Raw genomic sequence first — 25,881 nt, 5'->3', positions numbered from 1 at the left:
TTTATATGTCGATTGTATCAATTGGAAAGACCTTAGGCAACATTGTATTTGTCGTCAACTTTGATCTGATGTTATCGGTGGTCTGATAGAATCAAATGGTTTATGTTTATCTTCTGTGTATAAAGTGACGACGCGGGAGGGCAAAAAAGCAGCTGATGCACTTAGCTGTTCTACAAGTGGTCTGAAGCAGGCGTAACACCGTACCCAAACCGCGCTCGCCATCCCCAAACCGGGCTCGCGCACGCCATCGTGCGAAAATGTATTTTGTCCCCACCACACCAAACGCGATCACGACACGCAGGTTGAAATATCAAAACAAGCTGAACCAATTATATACATTTGGGGACAGGTTGAAAAGCATGAACATTTATGGCAATTTAGCTAGCTAGTTTGCTGTTGCTAGCTAATTTGTCCTGGGATATAAACATTTGGTTATTTTACCTGAAATGCACAAGGTCCTCTGCTCCGACAATTAATCCACACATAAAACGGCCAACCGAATCGTTTCTAGTCATCTCTCCTCCTTCCAGGCTTTTTCTTCTTTGGTCTTTATATGGCGATTGGCAACTAACTTTCATAATAAGGTGTATTACCACGCCCGACCGACCTCGGTTCATCTTTCAATCACCCACGTGGATATAACCAATGAGGAGATGGCACGTGGGTATATGCTTCTATAAACCAATGAGAAGATGGGAGAGGCAGGACTTGCACTGTGTTCAGCGTCACAAATAGAACTGACTTCTATTTTAGCGCTTGGCAATGCAGATTCAATGATTGAATAACATGTATGTTTACATTTTATTTTGCGACGCGAGCGGTGTGGTCAGCATGTTAGCTTAAGAGCGTTTTCAAGTGCAACGTTAAAGATGGTTTTGAGAAAGAGCTTGGAGATTTAACGATGCGCCTACGAAGGTTCTAACGGTGAACTGGGCCTAAAAGCTGGAATATGTCACTTATTTTGGGTGACCCGACCAAATTCACAGAAATGTGAGTTATAGATCTGTCATTCTCATTGAAAGCAAGTCTAAGAGGTGGTAGATCTGTTCTATGTGAGCTATTTCTATGCTTCCCATTCTTAATTTTTGTTTTTGTGTCTTTGTTTAGTACAGAAAATATATTTCACAACGGTTTAGATGTTTTTATTATTTATCCTTTATTTAAGTAGGCATGTCAGTTAAGAACAAATTCTTATTTACAATGATGGCCTACTGGGTAACAGTGGGTTAACTGACTTGTTCAGGGGGCAGAACGACAGATTTTTACCTTGTCAGCTCAGGGTTTTGATCCAGCAACCTTTTGGTTACTGGCCCAACACTCTAACCACTAGGCAACATGCCCCCCCAAATGGTACTATACTTGCTTGTTTTGTCACACAAACTGAAATTAGGGGAACTATTTGAATTTTAGCAACCAGGAAATAGCTTTTGGGAAACCAGGCCCAGGGTCAAACTGCACTCTGAATACCTTTGCTGGCAGCATATCATATATTTAATTCAAACCCTGGTTAAGAAAAGAGAAGGTTCTTTGATAACTGTTATCAGTTTTGTCTTTCAATGCCATTCCACTACAAAAACATTTGACTCAGGGTTATAAAAAAAAAAAATAGACTTTACAATATATACATTATCTGCACTGTTAAATAGTAATTTCCGTTAGTCTCTAAATGGTGTTTTTATAAATATATTTGTTCAGAGTTATTTGCATAATTGTTTTTCTAATGCAATTATGATGACAGCTTTGAAATGTGTTTATTCAACTCTGTCTGTTTTTTTTGTAATGCATTTCAATAATAGGATCAGTGCCATGTTAACATGTACTACATCCAGTTGGCAAGACAGTTTTAACAAGCAGGCCATTTCTGTATTCACAATAGTGGCAACAACAAGAGATTCAGAAGGGGGTTGCAGACAGAGTATCATTTAAAAGTAGACCAACAGGGGACCGTAAAACATCCAGTCTTATGAAATGATACAGTTCTTCCCCTTGTGCCCCTTCTTCTTTTTGGACATAGTCCGTGGGACTGCTCCGTATGGCAGGGAGGGCAGGCCTGCCACGTGGCTGGGGCTGGGCAGGCCATCATAGTAGTGTCTGTGTGTCTGGGGGATGGGCTGGCCCAGGAAAAAGCCTTCCTCCTCAGACTCGGAGGAAGAAGAGGAGCAGGTGGAGCACCAGTCATCCTCGTCCCTGTCCCCACACAACCCCATGAACCTCTCCATGGCTGGGCCTTGCTGGAGTCTGTAGTCTGAGGTGGCTTGGTGGGGATGGCGGTGGGGATGCTGGGACTGGCCATACCCCTGCTGGTTGGGCAGGAAGGCCAGCTGCTGAGGCCCCTTTGAGCTGAAGCCATGTCCCCCATGGCCTCTGTGGTCCTCTCTGAAGTATATGCGATTGGCCCTCTCCTTGGGCACCAGGTGGAGAGCGTTGTCGGAGCGTGACTTGCGGCTGCGGCGTCTCCTGTGGTGGTGGTGATAGCGGCCGGAACCCGAGTCACCAAGCTCCTGGTCCTGCTCCTCGAAGTGGTATGCTCGCCGCCGCGTCCGCTCGCTCATCGGGGGCTGGCGCACCTGCAGGTCACCATAGCGACTGTTGTCCACGACGTCTGGGGAGAACTTCACCTGTTGGGGTCGAGACTGGGATCGAGTCCGTCTCAACGCCGGGACATGAGGAGGCTTGGGGGGAGAGGGAAGAGGGGCCTTCTCCTCTTCCTCTGGTACGCTCTCCTCCTGCTCCAGCTCAGACGTAAGGCTCTTCAGGGAATTGGCACTGCGGTGTAACATGGAGGAGTTGAGAGTTCCCATGTTGCTTGTGTTCTCACAGTCTCTCTCAGCCTCGAGTTCCTGGAAGTTCTGTAAGGAGTAGACCAGAGATCTCTCTTTACTGTCGCCATCTACAGAGGCACCTGGAAGAAGAGCGGCAGAGAGAGAGAGATAATGACATGTATTTGTACAAGTTGTCTTTTCACCACAGTGCTGTTTCAAAGAACATTCTGCCATCACAGAACATTGAACATTAGGATGCAAATCAGATCAAGACCTGGACATTTCTCAGGGCCGGTTTCCAGGACAGATCAAGCCTAGTACTGGACTAAAAGGCTATTTTAATAGAGATGTAACATGTCTTACCCGTGATGTTGGACAGTGCCAGTGAGTCCATGGAGTCCCTGACACTCTGATCTGTCTGTTTCACCTTGTCTGTGATGCACTCCAGAGAGTTGTCATACCACTGCTTCTCCTCCCTCTGGAAGCTGGTACCCCCGATGCTCACAGCGCCATGCTCCAGCTCCTGGAGCTTCCTACTGCTGGCCGGGCCAGGGTGGCTACCGTAGGCCGAATCCCCCAGCCCGTCCTGGGACTGGGCCCAGTACATATCTGTCTGGTACTTCTTACTGGCCAGGCTCTGGCTGCCTGACCCTCCTCCACATCCTCCTCCTCCAGTCTCAGCCCTAGAGCCCTGAGGCTCACACGGTTTCATCTTGACCTCAGCCTCGGTCATCCACAGATTGGTTGGAGGTCTGGAGTCGACCACCTCACCTTGCTTGAAGACTCCGTGCTCCCCGAACTTGAGCAGCAGCTGGGTCATGTAGTCCTCGTGCTCAGCCCACTCCTCCTCGTCCCGGTCCTCGGGGCCCTCGGTGTCCTCCCTCCCCCTCCAGAAGCACTCCTCGTTGGTTAAACCCAGGTGGGCCAGCTTGTTGGTGAGCGTGTCGGTGTCTGGGTTACCGGTAAACCCGGGGAACTTGTAGTTGACGGAGGGTGAGAAGAGGAGCGACTGGCGGCACTGGTCAGCCGAGCGGCTGCTCTTGCCCATGCGTACGCTGCGGCGAGACTCACGGGAGCGTGTCGACTGGAAGGCGGAGTCGGAGGAGTCTGAGGCGTGGACGTCCTCTCCCAGACTGCAGGCCTTGGAGCAGTAGATCCGGCCCTGCTTGGGCAGAAAGGGACAGCCCAGCAGAGAGCTCTTACACTGGGCACAGCAGAAACAACCCTTGGTGGCGTGCCAGTGGAGACCGTCGTACGTCATCTGGGCATGGTCCACACCTACGGGAAAGGAGAAAGACTTTGGTTAGCACAGATGTGAGGAAATATTTGTTTGTATTTTGAGAAACACTTTTGTGGTGTGATTCCCTGACTCATTGTCAAGTTCCTCATAGGCATGTGTCATATAACATATTCATACTGGCTGGAAATATTTACATGGTACATTTTGTTTTGATATTCTGCATTGGATTACTAACCAGGGCTACGCTGACCTTTTTTACAAGGTGCACGTGTGCCTAAGGTGAGAGAGATATAGGCACACGCAAAGACATTTAGGTAAATCAAACAATAAAAAAGATTTAAGGTATTAAAGCAATGTGTACTGTATCTCCTAAATTAAAGAAATCCAGATTGCACAGCAGAATATTTAGGTACATATGTGAGTAAAATGTAAAGGAATGTTAATGTCACTGTATAGAGCCCTGCTAACACACTCACTGCCTAAAAAACATTGATAGTAAATTGTTAGGTTGTCTGTTTAGTTTCTGCCATTTCTTTCACAATGGCAGAAGCAGTGGTCTGTATGCGTATCGTCAGGGCTTACCAATGTGTTCCCCGCAGGCCTTGCAGTACTCGGCATAGAGAGACTCAAAGCAGCCGCAGCAATATGGCCGACCCTCCTTCATGATATAACGTTGTCCCCCCAGCACCATCTCACATTCAAAACAGGAGAAGTGCTTCATGTGCCAGTGACGCCCCTCTGCCTCCGTACACTCGTCAGAAAAGATCACCTGAAGATGGAAACATTAACAGAGTTAGATGAGAAGTGTGTGACTTGGTTTGCTCTAGTGATTATTGCTGGTGCCTCCAGAGAACATATGCCTGTTGGTGAGTTTGAATCGGACTCAGCGTGGTTTTATGTGTCGGCCAGAGTATGTGAGCGGAGTTGTGCCCAATTTGACTGGACTGTGGAGCGAGATTCCCGAAGGCTGGAGCATCGGCTTTCTCACTCGCTCCAATTTCGATCCAGTTGTGCCCACTTGAGCTCAGGCCAGCCCGCCCCAGCATGCATTTCTAGTCTACTTGTGTGCTGCTATAGCCCCTTGCATTAGCTACTGTCATGAAGTTCACTATATATTTTCATAAAGAAACTGATAAAACACACAGGTGTTAAATCAAGGTGATTTATAAAGATGAGGACCAAGAGAGGGAGAGCAGTGATGTAGTGTCTACAACGAAAGAATCATAGTGTAATCTGAAAATACACATATTCCAGAAAGCATGATGGTGTACTTACTATGTGCACATGCTAAAAGAAAGGAATGAGGTGGATAGATAACTAAGTGTCATTTTAGCAAAATCATTCTAAACTAAAAATTTTATCTCTTAACAGAACAAAAATGAACGGAACTTTTATCTATATAATAGGCCATCGTTGATTTTGGCCCAATAGGCCTGGTATATTCCAACTGTCAAGATGCTTTCTGTTTTGATTGGGTTATTTTGCCGAAGCATGTTTAGCATCCCCAGTGGCTCTGCAAGTCTGGAGAGAATATTCTCCACTGCTGGCCGGCTCTCCAGGCACCATCGCATGAGCCTGAAGCCACAGACTCTGGACAAACTTGTGTTTCTAAAAATGAATTCGAATTAGACTGAGCCAAATAAGGAATTTTTAGTTTAATTTGTATTTCATTCTAAGTAAATCACAGCCTATATGCTCAATTTATAGACTATAATAATTTAACAGAAAGAAATGTTTAAATGCTGAGCACTTTATGTCCCTTCAAGCCTATTGTGTCACACTCGTAAATGCTTCAGAAAGCATTTCTTTGTAGGCTATAGCCCTGAAATAATTGAAATAATATAGCCTAAATAATTCATTTCCGTTCCTTCTTAGGCTCCCTGTCTGGATTCTGACCTATTTAGTGTTTATACAGTGAGGGGGAAAAGTATTTGATCCCCTGCTGATTTTGTACGTTTGCCCACTGACAAAGAAATGATCAGTCTATAATTTTAATGGTAGGTATATTTGAACAGTGAGAGACAGAATAACAACAAAAAAATCCAGAAAAACGTATGTCAAAAACGTTATAAATTGATTTGCATTTTAATGGGGGAAATAAGTATTTGACCCCCTCTCAATCAGAAAGATTTCTGGTTCCCAGGTGTCTTTTATACAGGTAACGAGCTGAGATTAGGAGCACACTCTTAAAGGGAGTGCTCCTAATCTCAGCTTGTTACCTGTATAAAAGACACTTGTCCACAGAAGCAATCAATCAATCAGATTCCAAACTCTCCACCATGGCCAAGACCAAAGAGCTCTCCAAGGATGTCAGGGACAAGATTGTAGACCTACACAAGGCTGGAATGGGCTACAAGACCATCGCCAAGCAGCTTGGTGAGAAGGTGACAACAGTTGGTGCGATTATTCGCACATGGAAGAAACACAAAAGAACTGTCAATCTCCCTCGTCCTGGGGCTCCATGCAAGATCTCACCTCGTGGAGTTGCAATGATCATGAGAACGGTGAGGAATCAGCCCAGAACTACACGGGAGGATCTTGTCAATGATCTCAAGGCAGCTGGGACCATAGTGACCAAGAAAACATTTGGTAACACACAACGCCGTGAAGGACTGAAATCCTGCAGCGCCCGCAAGGTCCCCTTGCTCAAGAAAGCACATATACATGCCCGTCTGAAGTTTGCCAATGAACATCTGAATGATTCAGAGGACAGTTGGGTGAAAGTATTGTGGTCAGATAAGACCAAAATTGAGCTCTTTGGCATCAATTCAACTCGCCGTGTTTGGAGGAGGAGGAATGCTGCCTATGAACCCAAGAACACCATCCCCATCGTCAAACATGGAGGTGGAAACATTATTCTTTATAACATTTTTGACATGCGTTTTTCTGGATTTCTTTGTTATTCTGTCTCTCACTGTTCAAATAAACCTACCATTAAAATTATAGACTGATCATTTCTTTGTTAGTGGGCAAAGGTACAAAATCACCAGGGGATCAAATACTTTTTTCCCTCACTGTATAAGGAATTTGAAATGATTTCTACCTTTTACTTTTGATAGTTAAGTATATTTTTGCAATTGCATTTACTTTTGATACTTAAGTATATTTAAAACCAAATACTTTGACTTTTACTCAAGAAGTATTTTACTGGGTGACTTTTACTTGAGTCATTTTTGTTAAGGTTTCTGTACTTTTACTCAAGTAAGATAATTAGGATCTTTTTCCACCCCTGTTAAATTGTGATTTTAATGAATGTAGCGAATTTGTAGCGGCAGTTTTTTTTATTCCTGTGAGCACAGGGCGGTTTTTTTTTTCTTCTTTTTTTTTTTTACATAAATGTTTGGGATTGACAAGAAATGCCTTTGAGATAGACCAGTTGGTCGCCACTGCTTTGGGGAGGTCATAGAAGAAAATATGTAAAAAAAAAACGACGCATTCTAATTTTATTGGCTTGTTTCAATGCTGTTCTAGATTTCAGACTTGGAAAGAGAATTCTGCTGTCGTTACTCTAAATGCCCAGCTGTCATTTCTTTACTCTGTCATCCACTACTACTACTGGCTTTCTGACCAAGCAGTAAACAACCTAATCATAGAGTTTGCATATTTTTGTGTATTTACTGTCATATGTTCTGAAGTTATTTCTATTTGGTAATAAAATTGATATAACAACTGGTGCTCTACACTAATCCTTCTTTATACAGTACTAGTTCTGTACCAGCTTTTTGGGATGGAATAAAATCACATTCTCATTACGTTTGTAATATATTTTTTTATTACAATTATTATTTGCATCAATCTTAGCCTTTTATATTCCAGTTTTTACATTTATACAGATGACTGATCTGTTTACAATACAATATGACCCATAAATAAAATATTAAACCCAACCAGGCCCTATATAGTACATGTGAAAGCCCTGTCAGGGCTGTAACTCCATTAAAAAGCACATGTGGAAATATCCTGTGCCCGGTCTCCCGATAGCGATGACATTTAGGTTTACAAGTGTTTTTTTAACAATGCATCTTTCCTACAACGGTTGAAGATGTAACATGCGTTTCCCAAAACGCCACGCAGAGAGAACGGTCACTTAGTGCATCGATGGGAGTATGTGTTGATACTGATGGGATCGAAAGAAAGGAACGCTGCTCTCGGATCAGCTCTCTATATTCAAATCTTACCTTAACATTAGAATTATTTCACAATACTTACGACGGATCAGCTCCTAGAGTGTGATTACCACCTATGGCTGCAAATGTTGATGTGGTGCTTACCCAATAGAAATGCATTATCACCGATTTGGCACACCATGTTAGGCTACACATTTGATTTGACATCATGAAATGTATTGAGACAAATTAGACTGTAGCGTACAAATAGCAAATTGGAACTCAATTGACCGAACATGAAATGTATTTAAATATGATTGAAAAATGCCTATAGTCTACTGTTTATATTTTAATGCAGTCATCCTGGTTTTTATTTTAATGTTTTTATATGTCGATTGTATCAATTGGAAAGACCTTAGGCAACATTGTATTTGTCGTCAACTTTGATCTGATGTTATCGGTGGTCTGATAGAATCAAATGGTTTATGTTTATCTTCTGTGTATAAAGTGACGACGCGGGAGGGCAAAAAAGCAGCTGATGCACTTAGCTGTTCTACAAGTGGTCTGAAGCAGGCGTAACACCGTACCCAAACCGCGCTCGCCATCCCCAAACCGGGCTCGCGCACGCCATCGTGCGAAAATGTATTTTGTCCCCACCACACCAAACGCGATCACGACACGCAGGTTGAAATATCAAAACAAGCTGAACCAATTATATACATTTGGGGACAGGTTGAAAAGCATGAACATTTATGGCAATTTAGCTAGCTAGTTTGCTGTTGCTAGCTAATTTGTCCTGGGATATAAACATTTGGTTATTTTACCTGAAATGCACAAGGTCCTCTGCTCCGACAATTAATCCACACATAAAACGGCCAACCGAATCGTTTCTAGTCATCTCTCCTCCTTCCAGGCTTTTTCTTCTTTGGTCTTTATATGGCGATTGGCAACTAACTTTCATAATAAGGTGTATTACCACGCCCGACCGACCTCGGTTCATCTTTCAATCACCCACGTGGATATAACCAATGAGGAGATGGCACGTGGGTATATGCTTCTATAAACCAATGAGAAGATGGGAGAGGCAGGACTTGCACTGTGTTCAGCGTCACAAATAGAACTGACTTCTATTTTAGCGCTTGGCAATGCAGATTCAATGATTGAATAACATGTATGTTTACATTTTATTTTGCGACGCGAGCGGTGTGGTCAGCATGTTAGCTTAAGAGCGTTTTCAAGTGCAATGTTAAAGATGGTTTTGAGAAAGAGCTTGGAGATTTAACGATGCGCCTACGAAGGTTCTAACGGTGAACTGGGCCTAAAAGCTGGAATATGTCACTTATTTTGGGTGACCCGACCAAATTCACAGAAATGTGAGTTATAGATCTGTCATTCTCATTGAAAGCAAGTCTAAGAGGTGGTAGATCTGTTCTATGTGAGCTATTTCTATGCTTCCCATTCTTAATTTTTGTTTTTGTGTCTTTGTTTAGTACAGAAAATATATTTCACAACGGTTTAGATGTTTTTATTATTTATCCTTTATTTAAGTAGGCATGTCAGTTAAGAACAAATTCTTATTTACAATGATGGCCTACTGGGTAACAGTGGGTTAACTGACTTGTTCAGGGGGCAGAACGACAGATTTTTACCTTGTCAGCTCAGGGTTTTGATCCAGCAACCTTTTGGTTACTGGCCCAACACTCTAACCACTAGGCAACATGCCCCCCCAAATGGTACTATACTTGCTTGTTTTGTCACACAAACTGAAATTAGGGGAACTATTTGAATTTTAGCAACCAGGAAATAGCTTTTGGGAAACCAGGCCCAGGGTCAAACTGCACTCTGAATACCTTTGCTGGCAGCATATCATATATTTAATTCAAACCCTGGTTAAGAAAAGAGAAGGTTCTTTGATAACTGTTATCAGTTTTGTCTTTCAATGCCATTCCACTACAAAAACATTTGACTCAGGGTTATAAAAAAAAAAAATAGACTTTACAATATATACATTATCTGCACTGTTAAATAGTAATTTCCGTTAGTCTCTAAATGGTGTTTTTATAAATATATTTGTTCAGAGTTATTTGCATAATTGTTTTTCTAATGCAATTATGATGACAGCTTTGAAATGTGTTTATTCAACTCTGTCTGTTTTTTTTGTAATGCATTTCAATAATAGGATCAGTGCCATGTTAACATGTACTACATCCAGTTGGCAAGACAGTTTTAACAAGCAGGCCATTTCTGTATTCACAATAGTGGCAACAACAAGAGATTCAGAAGGGGGTTGCAGACAGAGTATCATTTAAAAGTAGACCAACAGGGGACCGTAAAACATCCAGTCTTATGAAATGATACAGTTCTTCCCCTTGTGCCCCTTCTTCTTTTTGGACATAGTCCGTGGGACTGCTCCGTATGGCAGGGAGGGCAGGCCTGCCACGTGGCTGGGGCTGGGCAGGCCATCATAGTAGTGTCTGTGTGTCTGGGGGATGGGCTGGCCCAGGAAAAAGCCTTCCTCCTCAGACTCGGAGGAAGAAGAGGAGCAGGTGGAGCACCAGTCATCCTCGTCCCTGTCCCCACACAACCCCATGAACCTCTCCATGGCTGGGCCTTGCTGGAGTCTGTAGTCTGAGGTGGCTTGGTGGGGATGGCGGTGGGGATGCTGGGACTGGCCATACCCCTGCTGGTTGGGCAGGAAGGCCAGCTGCTGAGGCCCCTTTGAGCTGAAGCCATGTCCCCCATGGCCTCTGTGGTCCTCTCTGAAGTATATGCGATTGGCCCTCTCCTTGGGCACCAGGTGGAGAGCGTTGTCGGAGCGTGACTTGCGGCTGCGGCGTCTCCTGTGGTGGTGGTGATAGCGGCCGGAACCCGAGTCACCAAGCTCCTGGTCCTGCTCCTCGAAGTGGTATGCTCGCCGCCGCGTCCGCTCGCTCATCGGGGGCTGGCGCACCTGCAGGTCACCATAGCGACTGTTGTCCACGACGTCTGGGGAGAACTTCACCTGTTGGGGTCGAGACTGGGATCGAGTCCGTCTCAACGCCGGGACATGAGGAGGCTTGGGGGGAGAGGGAAGAGGGGCCTTCTCCTCTTCCTCTGGTACGCTCTCCTCCTGCTCCAGCTCAGACGTAAGGCTCTTCAGGGAATTGGCACTGCGGTGTAACATGGAGGAGTTGAGAGTTCCCATGTTGCTTGTGTTCTCACAGTCTCTCTCAGCCTCGAGTTCCTGGAAGTTCTGTAAGGAGTAGACCAGAGATCTCTCTTTACTGTCGCCATCTACAGAGGCACCTGGAAGAAGAGCGGCAGAGAGAGAGAGATAATGACATGTATTTGTACAAGTTGTCTTTTCACCACAGTGCTGTTTCAAAGAACATTCTGCCATCACAGAACATTGAACATTAGGATGCAAATCAGATCAAGACCTGGACATTTCTCAGGGCCGGTTTCCAGGACAGATCAAGCCTAGTACTGGACTAAAAGGCTATTTTAATAGAGATGTAACATGTCTTACCCGTGATGTTGGACAGTGCCAGTGAGTCCATGGAGTCCCTGACACTCTGATCTGTCTGTTTCACCTTGTCTGTGATGCACTCCAGAGAGTTGTCATACCACTGCTTCTCCTCCCTCTGGAAGCTGGTACCCCCGATGCTCACAGCGCCATGCTCCAGCTCCTGGAGCTTCCTACTGCTGGCCGGGCCAGGGTGGCTACCGTAGGCCGAATCCCCCAGCCCGTCCTGGGACTGGGCCCAGTACATATCTGTCTGGTACTTCTTACTGGCCAGGCTCTGGCTGCCTGACCCTCCTCCACATCCTCCTCCTCCAGTCTCAGCCCTAGAGCCCTGAGGCTCACACGGTTTCATCTTGACCTCAGCCTCGGTCATCCACAGATTGGTTGGAGGTCTGGAGTCGACCACCTCACCTTGCTTGAAGACTCCGTGCTCCCCGAACTTGAGCAGCAGCTGGGTCATGTAGTCCTCGTGCTCAGCCCACTCCTCCTCGTCCCGGTCCTCGGGGCCCTCGGTGTCCTCCCTCCCCCTCCAGAAGCACTCCTCGTTGGTTAAACCCAGGTGGGCCAGCTTGTTGGTGAGCGTGTCGGTGTCTGGGTTACCGGTAAACCCGGGGAACTTGTAGTTGACGGAGGGTGAGAAGAGGAGCGACTGGCGGCACTGGTCAGCCGAGCGGCTGCTCTTGCCCATGCGTACGCTGCGGCGAGACTCACGGGAGCGTGTCGACTGGAAGGCGGAGTCGGAGGAGTCTGAGGCGTGGACGTCCTCTCCCAGACTGCAGGCCTTGGAGCAGTAGATCCGGCCCTGCTTGGGCAGAAAGGGACAGCCCAGCAGAGAGCTCTTACACTGGGCACAGCAGAAACAACCCTTGGTGGCGTGCCAGTGGAGACCGTCGTACGTCATCTGGGCATGGTCCACACCTACGGGAAAGGAGAAAGACTTTGGTTAGCACAGATGTGAGGAAATATTTGTTTGTATTTTGAGAAACACTTTTGTGGTGTGATTCCCTGACTCATTGTCAAGTTCCTCATAGGCATGTGTCATATAACATATTCATACTGGCTGGAAATATTTACATGGTACATTTTGTTTTGATATTCTGCATTGGATTACTAACCAGGGCTACGCTGACCTTTTTTACAAGGTGCACGTGTGCCTAAGGTGAGAGAGATATAGGCACACGCAAAGACATTTAGGTAAATCAAACAATAAAAAAGATTTAAGGTATTAAAGCAATGTGTACTGTATCTCCTAAATTAAAGAAATCCAGATTGCACAGCAGAATATTTAGGTACATATGTGAGTAAAATGTAAAGGAATGTTAATGTCACTGTATAGAGCCCTGCTAACACACTCACTGCCTAAAAAACATTGATAGTAAATTGTTAGGTTGTCTGTTTAGTTTCTGCCATTTCTTTCACAATGGCAGAAGCAGTGGTCTGTATGCGTATCGTCAGGGCTTACCAATGTGTTCCCCGCAGGCCTTGCAGTACTCGGCATAGAGAGACTCAAAGCAGCCGCAGCAATATGGCCGACCCTCCTTCATGATATAACGTTGTCCCCCCAGCACCATCTCACATTCAAAACAGGAGAAGTGCTTCATGTGCCAGTGACGCCCCTCTGCCTCCGTACACTCGTCAGAAAAGATCACCTGAAGATGGAAACATTAACAGAGTTAGATGAGAAGTGTGTGACTTGGTTTGCTCTAGTGATTATTGCTGGTGCCTCCAGAGAACATATGCCTGTTGGTGAGTTTGAATCGGACTCAGCGTGGTTTTATGTGTCGGCCAGAGTATGTGAGCGGAGTTGTGCCCAATTTGACTGGACTGTGGAGCGAGATTCCCGAAGGCTGGAGCATCGGCTTTCTCACTCGCTCCAATTTCGATCCAGTTGTGCCCACTTGAGCTCAGGCCAGCCCGCCCCAGCATGCATTTCTAGTCTACTTGTGTGCTGCTATAGCCCCTTGCATTAGCTACTGTCATGAAGTTCACTATATATTTTCATAAAGAAACTGATAAAACACACAGGTGTTAAATCAAGGTGATTTATAAAGATGAGGACCAAGAGAGGGAGAGCAGTGATGTAGTGTCTACAACGAAAGAATCATAGTGTAATCTGAAAATACACATATTCCAGAAAGCATGATGGTGTACTTACTATGTGCACATGCTAAAAGAAAGGAATGAGGTGGATAGATAACTAAGTGTCATTTTAGCAAAATCATTCTAAACTAAAAATTTGATCTCTTAACAGAACAAAAATGAACGGAACTTTTATCTATATAATAGGCCATCGTTGATTTTGGCCCAATAGGCCTGGTATATTCCAACTGTCAAGATGCTTTCTGTTTTGATTGGGTTATTTTGCCGAAGCATGTTTAGCATCCCCAGTGGCTCTGCAAGTCTGGAGAGAATATTCTCCACTGCTGGCCGGCTCTCCAGGCACCATCGCATGAGCCTGAAGCCACAGACTCTGGACAAACTTGTGTTTCTAAAAATGAATTCGAATTAGACTGAGCCAAATAAGGAATTTTTAGTTTAATTTGTATTTCATTCTAAGTAAATCACAGCCTATATGCTCAATTTATAGACTATAATAATTTAACAGAAAGAAATGTTTAAATGCTGAGCACTTTATGTCCCTTCAAGCCTATTGTGTCACACTCGTAAATGCTTCAGAAAGCATTTCTTTGTAGGCTATAGCCCTGAAATAATTGAAATAATATAGCCTAAATAATTCATTTCCGTTCCTTCTTAGGCTCCCTGTCTGGATTCTGACCTATTTAGTGTTTATACAGTGAGGGGGAAAAGTATTTGATCCCCTGCTGATTTTGTACGTTTGCCCACTGACAAAGAAATGATCAGTCTATAATTTTAATGGTAGGTATATTTGAACAGTGAGAGACAGAATAACAACAAAAAAATCCAGAAAAACGTATGTCAAAAACGTTATAAATTGATTTGCATTTTAATGGGGGAAATAAGTATTTGACCCCCTCTCAATCAGAAAGATTTCTGGTTCCCAGGTGTCTTTTATACAGGTAACGAGCTGAGATTAGGAGCACACTCTTAAAGGGAGTGCTCCTAATCTCAGCTTGTTACCTGTATAAAAGACACTTGTCCACAGAAGCAATCAATCAATCAGATTCCAAACTCTCCACCATGGCCAAGACCAAAGAGCTCTCCAAGGATGTCAGGGACAAGATTGTAGACCTACACAAGGCTGGAATGGGCTACAAGACCATCGCCAAGCAGCTTGGTGAGAAGGTGACAACAGTTGGTGCGATTATTCGCACATGGAAGAAACACAAAAGAACTGTCAATCTCCCTCGTCCTGGGGCTCCATGCAAGATCTCACCTCGTGGAGTTGCAATGATCATGAGAACGGTGAGGAATCAGCCCAGAACTACACGGGAGGATCTTGTCAATGATCTCAAGGCAGCTGGGACCATAGTGACCAAGAAAACATTTGGTAACACACAACGCCGTGAAGGACTGAAATCCTGCAGCGCCCGCAAGGTCCCCTTGCTCAAGAAAGCACATATACATGCCCGTCTGAAGTTTGCCAATGAACATCTGAATGATTCAGAGGACAGTTGGGTGAAAGTATTGTGGTCAGATAAGACCAAAATTGAGCTCTTTGGCATCAATTCAACTCGCCGTGTTTGGAGGAGGAGGAATGCTGCCTATGAACCCAAGAACACCATCCCCATCGTCAAACATGGAGGTGGAAACATTATTCTTTATAACATTTTTGACATGCGTTTTTCTGGATTTCTTTGTTATTCTGTCTCTCACTGTTCAAATAAACCTACCATTAAAATTATAGACTGATCATTTCTTTGTTAGTGGGCAAAGGTACAAAATCACCAGGGGATCAAATACTTTTTTCCCTCACTGTATAAGGAATTTGAAATGATTTCTACCTTTTACTTTTGATAGTTAAGTATATTTTTGCAATTGCATTTACTTTTGATACTTAAGTATATTTAAAACCAAATACTTTGACTTTTACTCAAGAAGTATTTTACTGGGTGACTTTTACTTGAGTCATTTTTGTTAAGGTTTCTGTACTTTTACTCAAGTAAGATAATTAGGATCTTTTTCCACCCCTGTTAAATTGTGATTTTAATGAATGTAGCGAATTTGTAGCGGCAGTTTTTTTTATTCCTGTGAGCACAGGGCGGTTTTTAGCGAAGCGATTGGAATGAGCGTGATTTCCAACCGCTCAACTCCGCTCTGGCGTCGGCCACAGTGCATCTCCACACACACACTCACACTCACCTCGTCGCAGGCTGAGCAGCGTGGCTTGAGCAGCTCTGCGTGGTGTCGGCCACAGTGGATCTTCCCATCCTGGTAGAAGTAGATGAGGTCAACCAGCAGCTCACTACACGTGGAGCACGTAAAGCATGCTGGGTGCCAGGCTAGCCCAGGACCCGCTCTGGAGGCAAAAACCGTCATCTCCCCTCCGTTGATGCTCTCCCCACACTGTGATGAAATCCACACAAGGGACATCCATAAAGAACAGAGTTTCACTCTAAAACTAGATATTTTATACTGTATTATTGTATTAAGCTCATTAGGCAAGTAATTGTTCTTCAAGAATCAATGGGTATATACATTTAATTGAAATGACCAGTAAAAATGGCATATTTTAATTTTAAAATGTTAACTGTGACTTTAAAAAAAACATGAATTCCATTACTAGTTAATTGTGTGGTTGACTGCTCAGTGATAACATGTCAACAATTATGGCCAAATGCCCTAGTTATGTAACTTCCAGTCTGGAGTGTGTTGCTATCCTATCTAATCCTACAGCATGGCCTCGGCCCTGGATACTAACTAGGGTATCATATGGCCACTAAGTCCCCCTGTCCCCATTCCCTACTGGAGAGAGGAGGAGCGTTGCGATATGTGACCAACTCCCTTCCATCTGTGAGGGACCGCATCAGCACAGTTCAGAACATGGCATCTGGTGTTATTATTGGAATTCTGACCGTGGGGCTAACTGTGGTCGACTACGGTCCCTCTGCAGTCGGGTTGTTCCTCTCTGTTTCTCTGTGTGTGTCATGTGAGGACACAGGCCGTGCTTTAACGCTGGGCCTACAAACAACATCACATTCACAGTTTACAGCAGGTGGAGCCAGTACAGAGCAGAGCAGAGGGAGAGACACTACAGAGCAGAGTAGAGGGAGAGACACTACAGAGCAGAGCAGAGCAGAGGGAGAGACACTACAGAGCAGAGCAGAGGGAGAGACACTACAGAGCAGAGCAGAGGGAGAGACACTACAGAGCAGAGCAGAGGGAGAGACACTACAGAGCAGAGCAGAGGGAGAGACACTACAGAGCAGAGCAGAGGGAGAGACACTACAGAGCAGAGCAGAGGGAGAGACACTACAGAGCAGAGCAGAGGGAGACACAGTACAGAGCAGAGCAGAGGGAGAGACAGTACAGAGCAGAGCAGAGGGAGAGACACTACAGAGCAGAGCAGAGGGAGAGACACTACAGAGCAGAGAAGAGGGAGAGACACTACAGAGCAGAGCAGAGGGAGAGACACTACAGAGCAGAGCAGAGGGAGAGACACTACAGAGCAGAGCAGAGGGAGAGACACTACAGAGCAGAGCAGAGGGAGAGACACTACAGAGCAGAGCAGAGGGAGAGACACTACAGAGCAGAGCAGAGGGAGAGACACTACAGAGCAGAGCAGAGGGAGAGACACTACAGAGCAGAGGGAGAGACACTACAGAGCAGAGCAGAGGGAGAGACACTACAGAGCAGAGCAGAGGGAGAGACACTACAGAGCAGAGCAGAGGGAGAGACACTACAGAGCAGAGAAGAGGGAGAGACACTACAGAGCAGAGCAGAGGGAGAGACACTACAGAGCAGAGCAGAGGGAGAGACACTACAGAGCAGAGCAGAGGGAGAGACACTACAAAGAAGAGCAGAGGGAGAGACACTACAGAGCAGAGCAGAGGGAGAGACACTACAGAGCAGAGCAGAGGGAGAGACACTACAGAGCAGAGCAGAGGGAGAGACACAGTACAGAGCAGAGCAGAGGGAGAGACACTACAGAGCAGAGGGAGAGACACTACAGAGCAGAGGGAGAGACACTACAGAGCAGAGGGAGAGACACTACAGAGCAGAGGGAGAGACACTACAGAGCAGAGGGAGAGACATTACAGAGCAGAGCAGAGGGAGAGACACTACAGAGCAGAGCAGAGGGAGAGACACTACAGAGCAGAGCAGAGGGAGAGACACTACAGAGCAGAGCAGAGCAGAGGGAGAGACACTACAGAGCAGAGGGAGAGACACTACAGAGCAGAGGGAGAGACACTACAGAGCAGAGGGAGAGACACTACAGAGCAGAGCAGAGGGAGAGACACTACAGAGCAGAGCAGAGGGAGAGACACTACAGAGCAGAGCAGAGGGAGATTCATTACAGAGTAGAGGGAGAGACACTACAGAGCAGAGTAGAGCTGTGTTTTGACCAAGCTTAATGGTCATCCCCTGGGCTGCTCAGGACCCATTTGTAAGTAGACTAAATAAAACACTGAGGATCGAGCAGAGCACAGAGTCAGTCAACCCACTGGAGCTACACTCCAAACAACTCCGAGGCTTTTTAGATTTCAGACTGTGTGCATGGCTGCAAAACCACCGTATGTTTAGGGATCTCTTGCATAGCATGGTTGACATACAACACAGAGGAAGAGGATGTTCTAAGAGAAACAGACTCCTCTAGAGTCTACACACACACAGGCTACAGATAGTTCTGCTTTTCGCTTCTCAATAGTCATTTACTTGGGTTATATGGCTTACAACAGTTTTCTATAACTTCACAAACTGTTACGTACATTACCGGTCAAACGTTTTGGAACATCCACTCATTCAAGGGTTTTTCTTTATTTTCTACATTGTACATCTTCCAGGTGAAGCTGGTTGAGAGAATGCCAGTGTGGAAAGCTGTCATCAAGGTAAATGGTGGCTTTTTAAAGAATCATGTGTACTACTAAAGAATAAAATATATTTTGATTTGTTAAACACTTTTTTGGTTACTACATGATTCCATATGTGTTATTTCATAGTTTTGACATCTTCACTATTATTCTACAATGTAGAAAATAGTAAAAATAAAGAAAAACCCTTGAATGAGTAAGTGTTGTAAAACTTTTGACCGGTAGTGTATGTTACCTTAAAAATTACCCATCTACCCGTTGGTTTATGTGTCTGATGTGACAATGTTCCTGTTAGGAACTGAGGTGAGTGACGGTGTGACAATGTTCCTGTTAGGAACTGAGGTGAGTGGCGGTGTGACAATGTTCCTGTTAGGAACTGAGGTGAGTGGCGGTGTGGCAATGTTCCTGTTAGGAACTGAGGTGAGTGACGGTGTGACAATGTTCCTGTTAGGAACTGAGGTGAGTGACGGTGTGACAATGGTCCTGTTAGGAACTGAGGTGAGTGACGGTGTGACAATGTTCCTGTTAGGAACTGAGGTGAGTGGCGGTGTGACAATGTTCCTGTTAGGAACTGAGGTGAGTGGCGGTGTGACAATGTTCCTGTTAGGAACTGAGGTGAGTGGCGGTGTGCGAGAGGGGACATACATGCTCACAGACGCTGTGTAGCAGGTCCCGGGGCAGGAGTTTCAGAGAGCCCCTCCCCAGCGCCTCCTTCTTCCTCTGGACACTGAACATGTGGAGCTCCTTCTTCTCCTCCTCACTGAGAGACTGACAGTAGCGGCCCTGGAGGGAGTGAAAGGAGAAAGACAGGCCTTCGTTAAACATCGTCCAAAGTGGACTTTAATTGTACAACACAAAGCAAAGAGTGACAACCATTTTTTTTTATGTCTCCCTCCCAAACCGTTACCAAGGGAAAGCAGACGTTTTACAGGGGCTGTGTTTAGAGTGGAATCACGAGGGGAAGAACCACAAAGAGAAGCAGCTCTGGCTCAGGCTGTGATGTCACTGTGGTGGTGGCACATATAAAGGACGTCTTTCAGCAGCGTCGCCTATCCCACTGGCCTGTCCCCAGAAAGACTACCGCTATGACAGGAATCCTGCTGGTGGGGGCTGTCAGCAAACATCATCCAATCATAGTCAAAAGGCTTATTGTACCCAGGGCATGACAGTCTATGACCCAGTGTGGGATCAAGGGACTAAAGACTGTGATGGTAACTGGTAAGGATTGGACTTTCCATTTATTTCCAGTCTGAATTGGAATGGAATTGACCCCAACCCTGGTAGGTGGTAAGGTGGTCTTAAACAGAGGTTTACTACAAGGCAGGGAAGGACAAGGGTCGGACACATCTTCAAACAACATTGAGTCTCGGAAAGGGGATGGGATGGATGGATGGGATGGATGGATTGATGGATTGAACGGGATGGATGGATGGATTGGATGGATCGATGGATTGATGAATGGGATGGATGGATGGGATGGATGGGATGGATGGATGGGATGGATGGATGGATGGGATGGATGGATGGATGGATGGATTGGCTGGATGGGATGGATGGATGGGATGGATTGGATGGATGGATGGTGGGAAAATGGGTGCTGTCCTGCTGTGAGACCTTTCCTGTTAAGACGCCTTTAATGAGAGGGCCTGCTGGGATGCATTTTATGACACACACACACACACACACACACACACACACACACACACACACACCCCCGCTTTGTACACACAAACATACACAAACAGTTTATATGAACTACACACCCCCATGCACGTACAACCACACTCTTTTGGGGCCTTTTCCTTACCTCGTTGTCATGTGGAGGCAGCTGATAGAGGAGTTGTTTGATTCTGAACTTCTCTCCAGGACTGTTAACGTAAGGAACCTTGTCCTCAGGCAGACAGGAGAAATACAGCTGGACCTGGAGCACACAGAGCAGAAGACAGATGGTAGACACACACACACACACACATTGTGTATTTTATCCTTTGGTAGCACCATGCTTACACCTACGACACGTAAAATGAACCTGAACTGTTGTTTATACTGTGAAGCAACATGAAACTCAAATGTTATTAATGGAGAATATAAAACCAGTCCTGACCGGATCCTAGCTCCTTGTCGAACGGAAGAGCAACTTCCCAGATTTCTCTTAATCTATTTCACTGTCCCAGATAAATATTATTCAGCACATTAGAAATGATAATACCAACTAAGCCTGTCCCTGGATAATGGGCTGCGTGCGTGTGCCCCTACCTGAAAAGTGAGCATAGCGGAGGGCTCCTTTGTGTAAGACAGGCAGACTTGTCAAGCACCACCCCAAAGACACTGAGACAGGATGTGTATATATATATATATATATATATATATATATATATATATATATTTTTTTTTTTACAAACTCTGGCATGGAAAAGTCTGCTGGTGATTAGTAGAGATCTGACAGATCAGATGCAGGAGGAGGCCTTTAGATGTGGATCAGTCCCCCGTCCCGCTGGTTGCTGGCAACACTAGGTTTGGCTTGGAGGGGACCTCGCCACAGCTGCCTTTTACAGGCTCGTTCACAAACAGGGTCCACTTGTGTTATGTGGCACTCTCCCAACTACCAGGGAGCCCCTCCTCTCTTACCTTCCCTTCCTTCTCTCCCTCTGTCTCTCTCCCTTTCTTCCCTTACTCCCCTCACTCTCTATCCCCCTCTACCTCCCTTTAAACAGCACACATGGAAGCAATGAAGGGTGATCGGTGGTGGGGGGGGGGGGGGGGGGCTGAAGCAACAAGAGACCCAGGCTCTAAAGCATCCAAATAAACAGCCCCCTTTTGTGTGTAAATGCCTGGGTCAACTGTAATGCCTTTACAGCCACTATTCTGTTGAACGGCCCTGTTGTGCACATTACAGTGGAGAAACACACAGCCCTGGAGGTAGGAGGTCAGTCAGCTTACTGCTCTTTAGCCCTGACCGAGGGAGGTGGATGTAGGATTAATAGCAGCATGAAATGTGCATTATTTACGACAGCCCAACACTGAGGATTGTGGGGGTCAATTGCAATTCCCAGAGATGGGCCGAGCAGCAGGAAGCCCCCTCTAAACAGGAGACAAGAACATCCCACCTTTTTATCTGGTAGCAGTCATGACCCTCCCTCCTAAAGTAGTATTCAGTTGCGGTCAACTGCCCCAAGGGGCAAAGTAGTAGCCAGGCCAGTGGCCCTAAGGGTCAAAGTGCCACGGCGACAGTTAGAGACAAGCAGCTTTGTCCTGTTTCAGGGTGACAAGCATACGACAAACCCTCCCTCTGCACTGCTCACCACCCCAATAACCTGAGGAGGCCTAGCAATATGCCTAATGGAGTTATGATGAGGAAAATAATGACAGAGAAGCTACTGTATTGTTTCTCAGCTCCTATCTAAACGAGCCAAATGTGTTTATGTGTCCTTCTATATGGGCTAATGTGGCTCAGTTGGTAAGAGCATGACACTAGACACGGCAAGGTCGTGGGTTATATTGCATATACAGTTGAAGTCAGAAGTTTACATACACCTTAGCTAAGTACATTTAAACTCAGTTTTTCAATTCCTGACATTTAATCCTAGTAAAAAATCCCTGTTTTAGGCCAGTTAGGATCACCACTTTATTTTAAGAATGTGAAATGTCAGAATAATAGTAGAGAGAATGATTTATTTCAGCTTTTACTTCTTTCATCACATTCCCAGTGGGTCAGAAGTTTACATACACTCAATTAGTATTTGGCAGTATTGCCTTTAAATTGTTTAACTTCGGTCAAACATTTCAGGTAGCCTTCCACAAGCTTCCCACAATAAATTGGGTGAATTTTGTCCCATTCCTCCTGACAGAGCTGGTGTAACTGATTCAGGTTTGTAGGCCTCTTTGCTCGCACATGCTTTTTCAGTTTTGCCCACAAATTTTCTATAGGAATGCGGTCAGGGCTTTGTGATGGCCACTCCAATACCTTGACTTTGTTGTCCTTAAGCCATTTTGCCACAACTTTGGAAGTATGCTTGGGGTCATTGTCCATTTGGAAGACCCATTTGCGACCAAGCTTTAACTTGCTGACTGATGTCTTGAGATGTTGCGCCAATATATCAACATAATTTTCCTCCCTCATGATGCCATCTATTTTGTGAGGTGCACCAGTCCCTCCTGCAGCAAAGCACCCCCACAACATGATGCTGCTTCACGGTTGGGATGGTGTTATTCGGCTTGCAAGCCTCCCCCTTTTTCCTCCAAACATAACGATGGTCATTATGGTCAAACAGTTCTATTTTTGTTTCATCAGACCAGAGGACATTTCTCCAAAAACTACGATCATTGTCCCCATGTGCAGTTGCAAACTGTAGTCTAGCTTTTTTATGGCGGTTTTGGAGCAGTGGCTTCTTCTTCCTTGCTGAGCGGCCTTTCAGGTTATGTCGATATAGGACTCATTTTTCTGTGGATATAGATACTTTTGTACCTGTTTCCTCCAGTATCTTCACAAGGTCCTTTGCTATTGTTCTGGGATTGATTTGCATTTTTCGCACCAAAGTACATTCATCTCTAGGAGACAGAACGTGCCTCCTTCCTGAGCTGTATGACGGCTGCGTGGTCCCATGGTGTTTATACTTGCATACTATTGTTTGTACAGATGAACGTGGTACCTTCAGGCATTTGGAAATTGCTCCCAAGGATGAACCAGACTTGTGGAGGTCTACAATTCTTTTCTGAGGTCTTGGCTGATTTCTTTTGATTTTCCCATGATGTCAAGCAAAGAGGTGCTGAGTTTGAAGGTAGGCCTTGAAATACATCCACAGGTACACCTCCAATTGACTCAAATGAGGTCAATTAGTCAGAAGCTTCTAAAGCCATGACATCATTTTCTGGAATTTTCCAAGCTGTTTAAAGGCAAGGTGAACTTAGTGTATGTAAACTTCTGACCCACTGGAATTGTGATACAGTGAATTATAAGTGAAATAATCTGTTTGTAAACAATTGTTGGAAAAATGACTTGTGTCATGCATAAAGAAGATGTCCTAACCAACTTGCCAAAACTATAGTTTGTTAACAACAAATTTGTGGAGTGGTTGAAAAACGAGTTTTAATGACTCCAACCTAAGTGTATGTAAACTTCTGACTTCAACAGTACATGTACGTGACATATGCTGTATATACTGAATAAAAATATAAACGCAACAATTTCAACAATTTTACTGAGTTACAGTTCATATAACGAAATCAGTCATTTAAAATAAATATATTAGTCCCTAATCTATGGATTTTACATGAATTGGCAGGGGTGCAGGCTGGGTGGGCATGGGCCCACCCACTTGGGGGCCAGGCCCAGACAGTCAGAATGAGCTTTTCCCCACAAAAGGGCTTTATTACAGACAGAAATACTCTTCAGTTTCATCAGCTGTCCGGGTGGCTGGTCTCAGACGATCCTGCAGGTGAAAAAGCCGGATGTGAAGGTCCTGAGCTGGCGTGGTTACGCATGGTCTGCGGTTGTGAGGCCGGTTGGACGCACTGCCAAATTCTCTAAAACGACGTTGGAGGTGGCTCATGGTAGAGAAAATAACATTAAATTCTTTGGCAACAGCTCTGGTGGACATTCCTGCAGTCAGCATGCCAATTGCACACTCCCTCAACTTGAGACATCTGTGGCATTGTGTTGTGTGACAAAACCGTACATTTTAGAGTGGCCTTTTATTGTCCCCAGCACAAGGTGCACCTCTGTAATGATCATGCTGTTTAATCAGCTTCTTGAAATGCCCCAACTGCCAGATGTATGGATTATCTTGGTAAAGGAGAAATGCTCACTAACAAGGATGTTAACAAATTTGTGCAAAAGATTTGAGAGAAACAAGCTTTTGTGCTTATGTAACATTTCTGGGATCTTTTATTTCAGCTCATGTAAACATGGGACCAACACTTTACATGTTGCGTTTATATTTTTGTTCAGTTTAAGTGGCATATAGTTTTGAATTTAAGGGGCATATTGTACAGTATATTAGAACAGAGGGTGTTTTTACATTTGTACTTTCTTGTCATTTAGCAGATGCTCTTATCCAGAGCGGCTTGAGTAGATACATTTTTGTACTTTTTCCCCGTACTGGTCCCCCATGGAAATCGAACCTACAACTCTGGCATTGCAAGCGCCATGCTCTACCAACTGAGCTACACGGGACCCTGTTGTCTTGTATATTTGGGGGTGTCTCACCAGTTCCGGTCTGAGGCCAGGCGGTACCCAGGCGTACTCCTCCAGGGCACAGCCAGAGTCGTCGTCTGACGTAGAACTCCTTTGGAAGTCAAAGTTCAGCTGACCTTGGACTTTCTGCTCCATCACTTCCCGCGGGCCCCGCGCCCCGACCTGGTAACCACACGCACTCTCTAGGTTCATCACACACCACGCCTTCTACTGCAGAGGGCGAGTGAGTGAGTGAGTGAGTGAGGGAGGGAGGGAGGGAGGGAGGGAGGGAGGGAGGGAGGGGGAGAGAGAGAGAGGCATTTTACTCAAGACAGAGTGATAGATACATCATCCACATACAGTAGTACACATGGTCCAGGGTTCATTAGGGAAATGGAAAACCTTACAACGTTTCACAACTTAAAATGAGCATTTGTCCCTCCCTGATTCAGTCAGTTTTTTTTCAGTTTGGTTCCTAATGAAAGTGACCCAAGCATCATTCACCCAGTCAGTCTCAGACATGTTGCACAGCTTAGCACTGACTGAGTCACCACCAGCACTACGTTCATGTGGGTTATCTTCCCCGAAAGGCTCTGAGGGGATCTCTCCAACACTTTGGTTCCTCTGCTGAGAAATACAGATAATTATAGTAGGGGGATAAGATGAGTGAGTCATTGTCATCTCTCTCTCTCTCTCTCTCTCTCTCTCTCTCTCTCTCTCTCTCTCTCTCTCTCTCTCTCCCAGCTGGAGGTCTGTATAACAACAGTAACCCTGGCCATAGGATACACAACTCCCTGTGGATCACAGTGCCATGTGGGGAATGTCCAAAGCCCCTGCTCTTTACCCGTCTCTCTCGTTTATCTCTCCGCCCCTCTTCTTCTCCTCAGGGCTGTTTGTTTTTCAACCTGCCACAGAGAGGGAGGGAAGAGGACGTCTGTCTGTCTCTCTGACAATCCTTTCATCTTTGGAATGGATAGAGGGAAGAGACAGAGGTGAATCAGAGGAGTTCAGGGCGCTGTCTGTCTGTCAGGTGAGAGAGAGAGGGATGGGAGATAGAGGTAAGAGACAGGTGAATCGGGAGGTCAGGGCGCTGTCTGTCTGACAGGTGAGAGAGAGAGGGATGGGAGATAGATTCCTGTTTCCATT

At 45.3% G+C, this 25,881-nt stretch overlaps 2 protein-coding genes across 2 annotated transcripts in view; both read right to left on the bottom strand.

Annotated features, from left to right (window-relative positions):
- Positions 1-1,126: 1,126 nt before the first annotated feature.
- On the bottom strand, positions 1,127-5,967 carry LOC123724588 (prickle-like protein 1). Its single transcript, XM_045688757.2, has 3 exons — positions 4,585-5,967; positions 3,126-4,040; positions 1,127-2,902 (listed from the first exon to the last, which is right to left on the bottom strand). The coding sequence occupies exons 1-3, from the start codon at positions 4,721-4,723 to the stop codon at positions 1,962-1,964; spliced, it is 1,995 nt and encodes a 664-aa protein (XP_045544713.2). The 5' UTR covers positions 4,724-5,967; the 3' UTR covers positions 1,127-1,961.
- Positions 5,968-9,617: 3,650 nt separating this feature from the next.
- The window catches only part of LOC106561627 (prickle-like protein 1), a 72,065-nt gene continuing 55,801 nt past the window's right edge, over positions 9,618-25,881 (bottom strand). Inside the window, exons 2-8 of the mRNA XM_045688465.2 lie at positions 24,769-24,966; positions 20,371-20,484; positions 19,209-19,346; positions 15,895-16,098; positions 13,076-13,262; positions 11,617-12,531; positions 9,618-11,393 (exon numbers count right to left, since the gene is read on the bottom strand). Coding sequence (XP_045544421.2) covers positions 10,453-11,393; positions 11,617-12,531; positions 13,076-13,262; positions 15,895-16,098; positions 19,209-19,346; positions 20,371-20,484; positions 24,769-24,948 — 2,679 coding nt within the window. The 5' untranslated portion in view covers positions 24,949-24,966 and the 3' untranslated portion in view covers positions 9,618-10,452. The remainder of the gene's footprint in view (positions 11,394-11,616; positions 12,532-13,075; positions 13,263-15,894; positions 16,099-19,208; positions 19,347-20,370; positions 20,485-24,768; positions 24,967-25,881) is intronic.

This window comes from Salmo salar, chromosome 10 (assembly GCF_965601325.2).
Source record: "Salmo salar chromosome 10, fSalSal1, whole genome shotgun sequence".
Classification (NCBI taxonomy): domain Eukaryota; kingdom Metazoa; phylum Chordata; class Actinopteri; order Salmoniformes; family Salmonidae; genus Salmo; species Salmo salar.
Note: the sequence above shows the minus strand (reverse complement) of the source record. Positions and strands in the feature narration are given on the sequence as shown.

Bases quoted from the DNA above. Each gene is read 5' to 3' on its own strand.
- LOC123724588 (XM_045688757.2), bottom strand. From the start codon at position 4,723: ATGAAGCACTTCTCCTGTTTTGAATGTGAGATGGTGCTGGGGGGACAA. The intron at 4,041-4,584 runs GTAAGCCCTGAC...CCTTTCCCGTAG, and splicing joins GGCCTGCGGGGAACACATTG to GTGTGGACCATGCCCAGATG. The intron at 2,903-3,125 runs GTAAGACATGTT...CTCTTCTTCCAG, and splicing joins GGCACTGTCCAACATCACGG to GTGCCTCTGTAGATGGCGAC.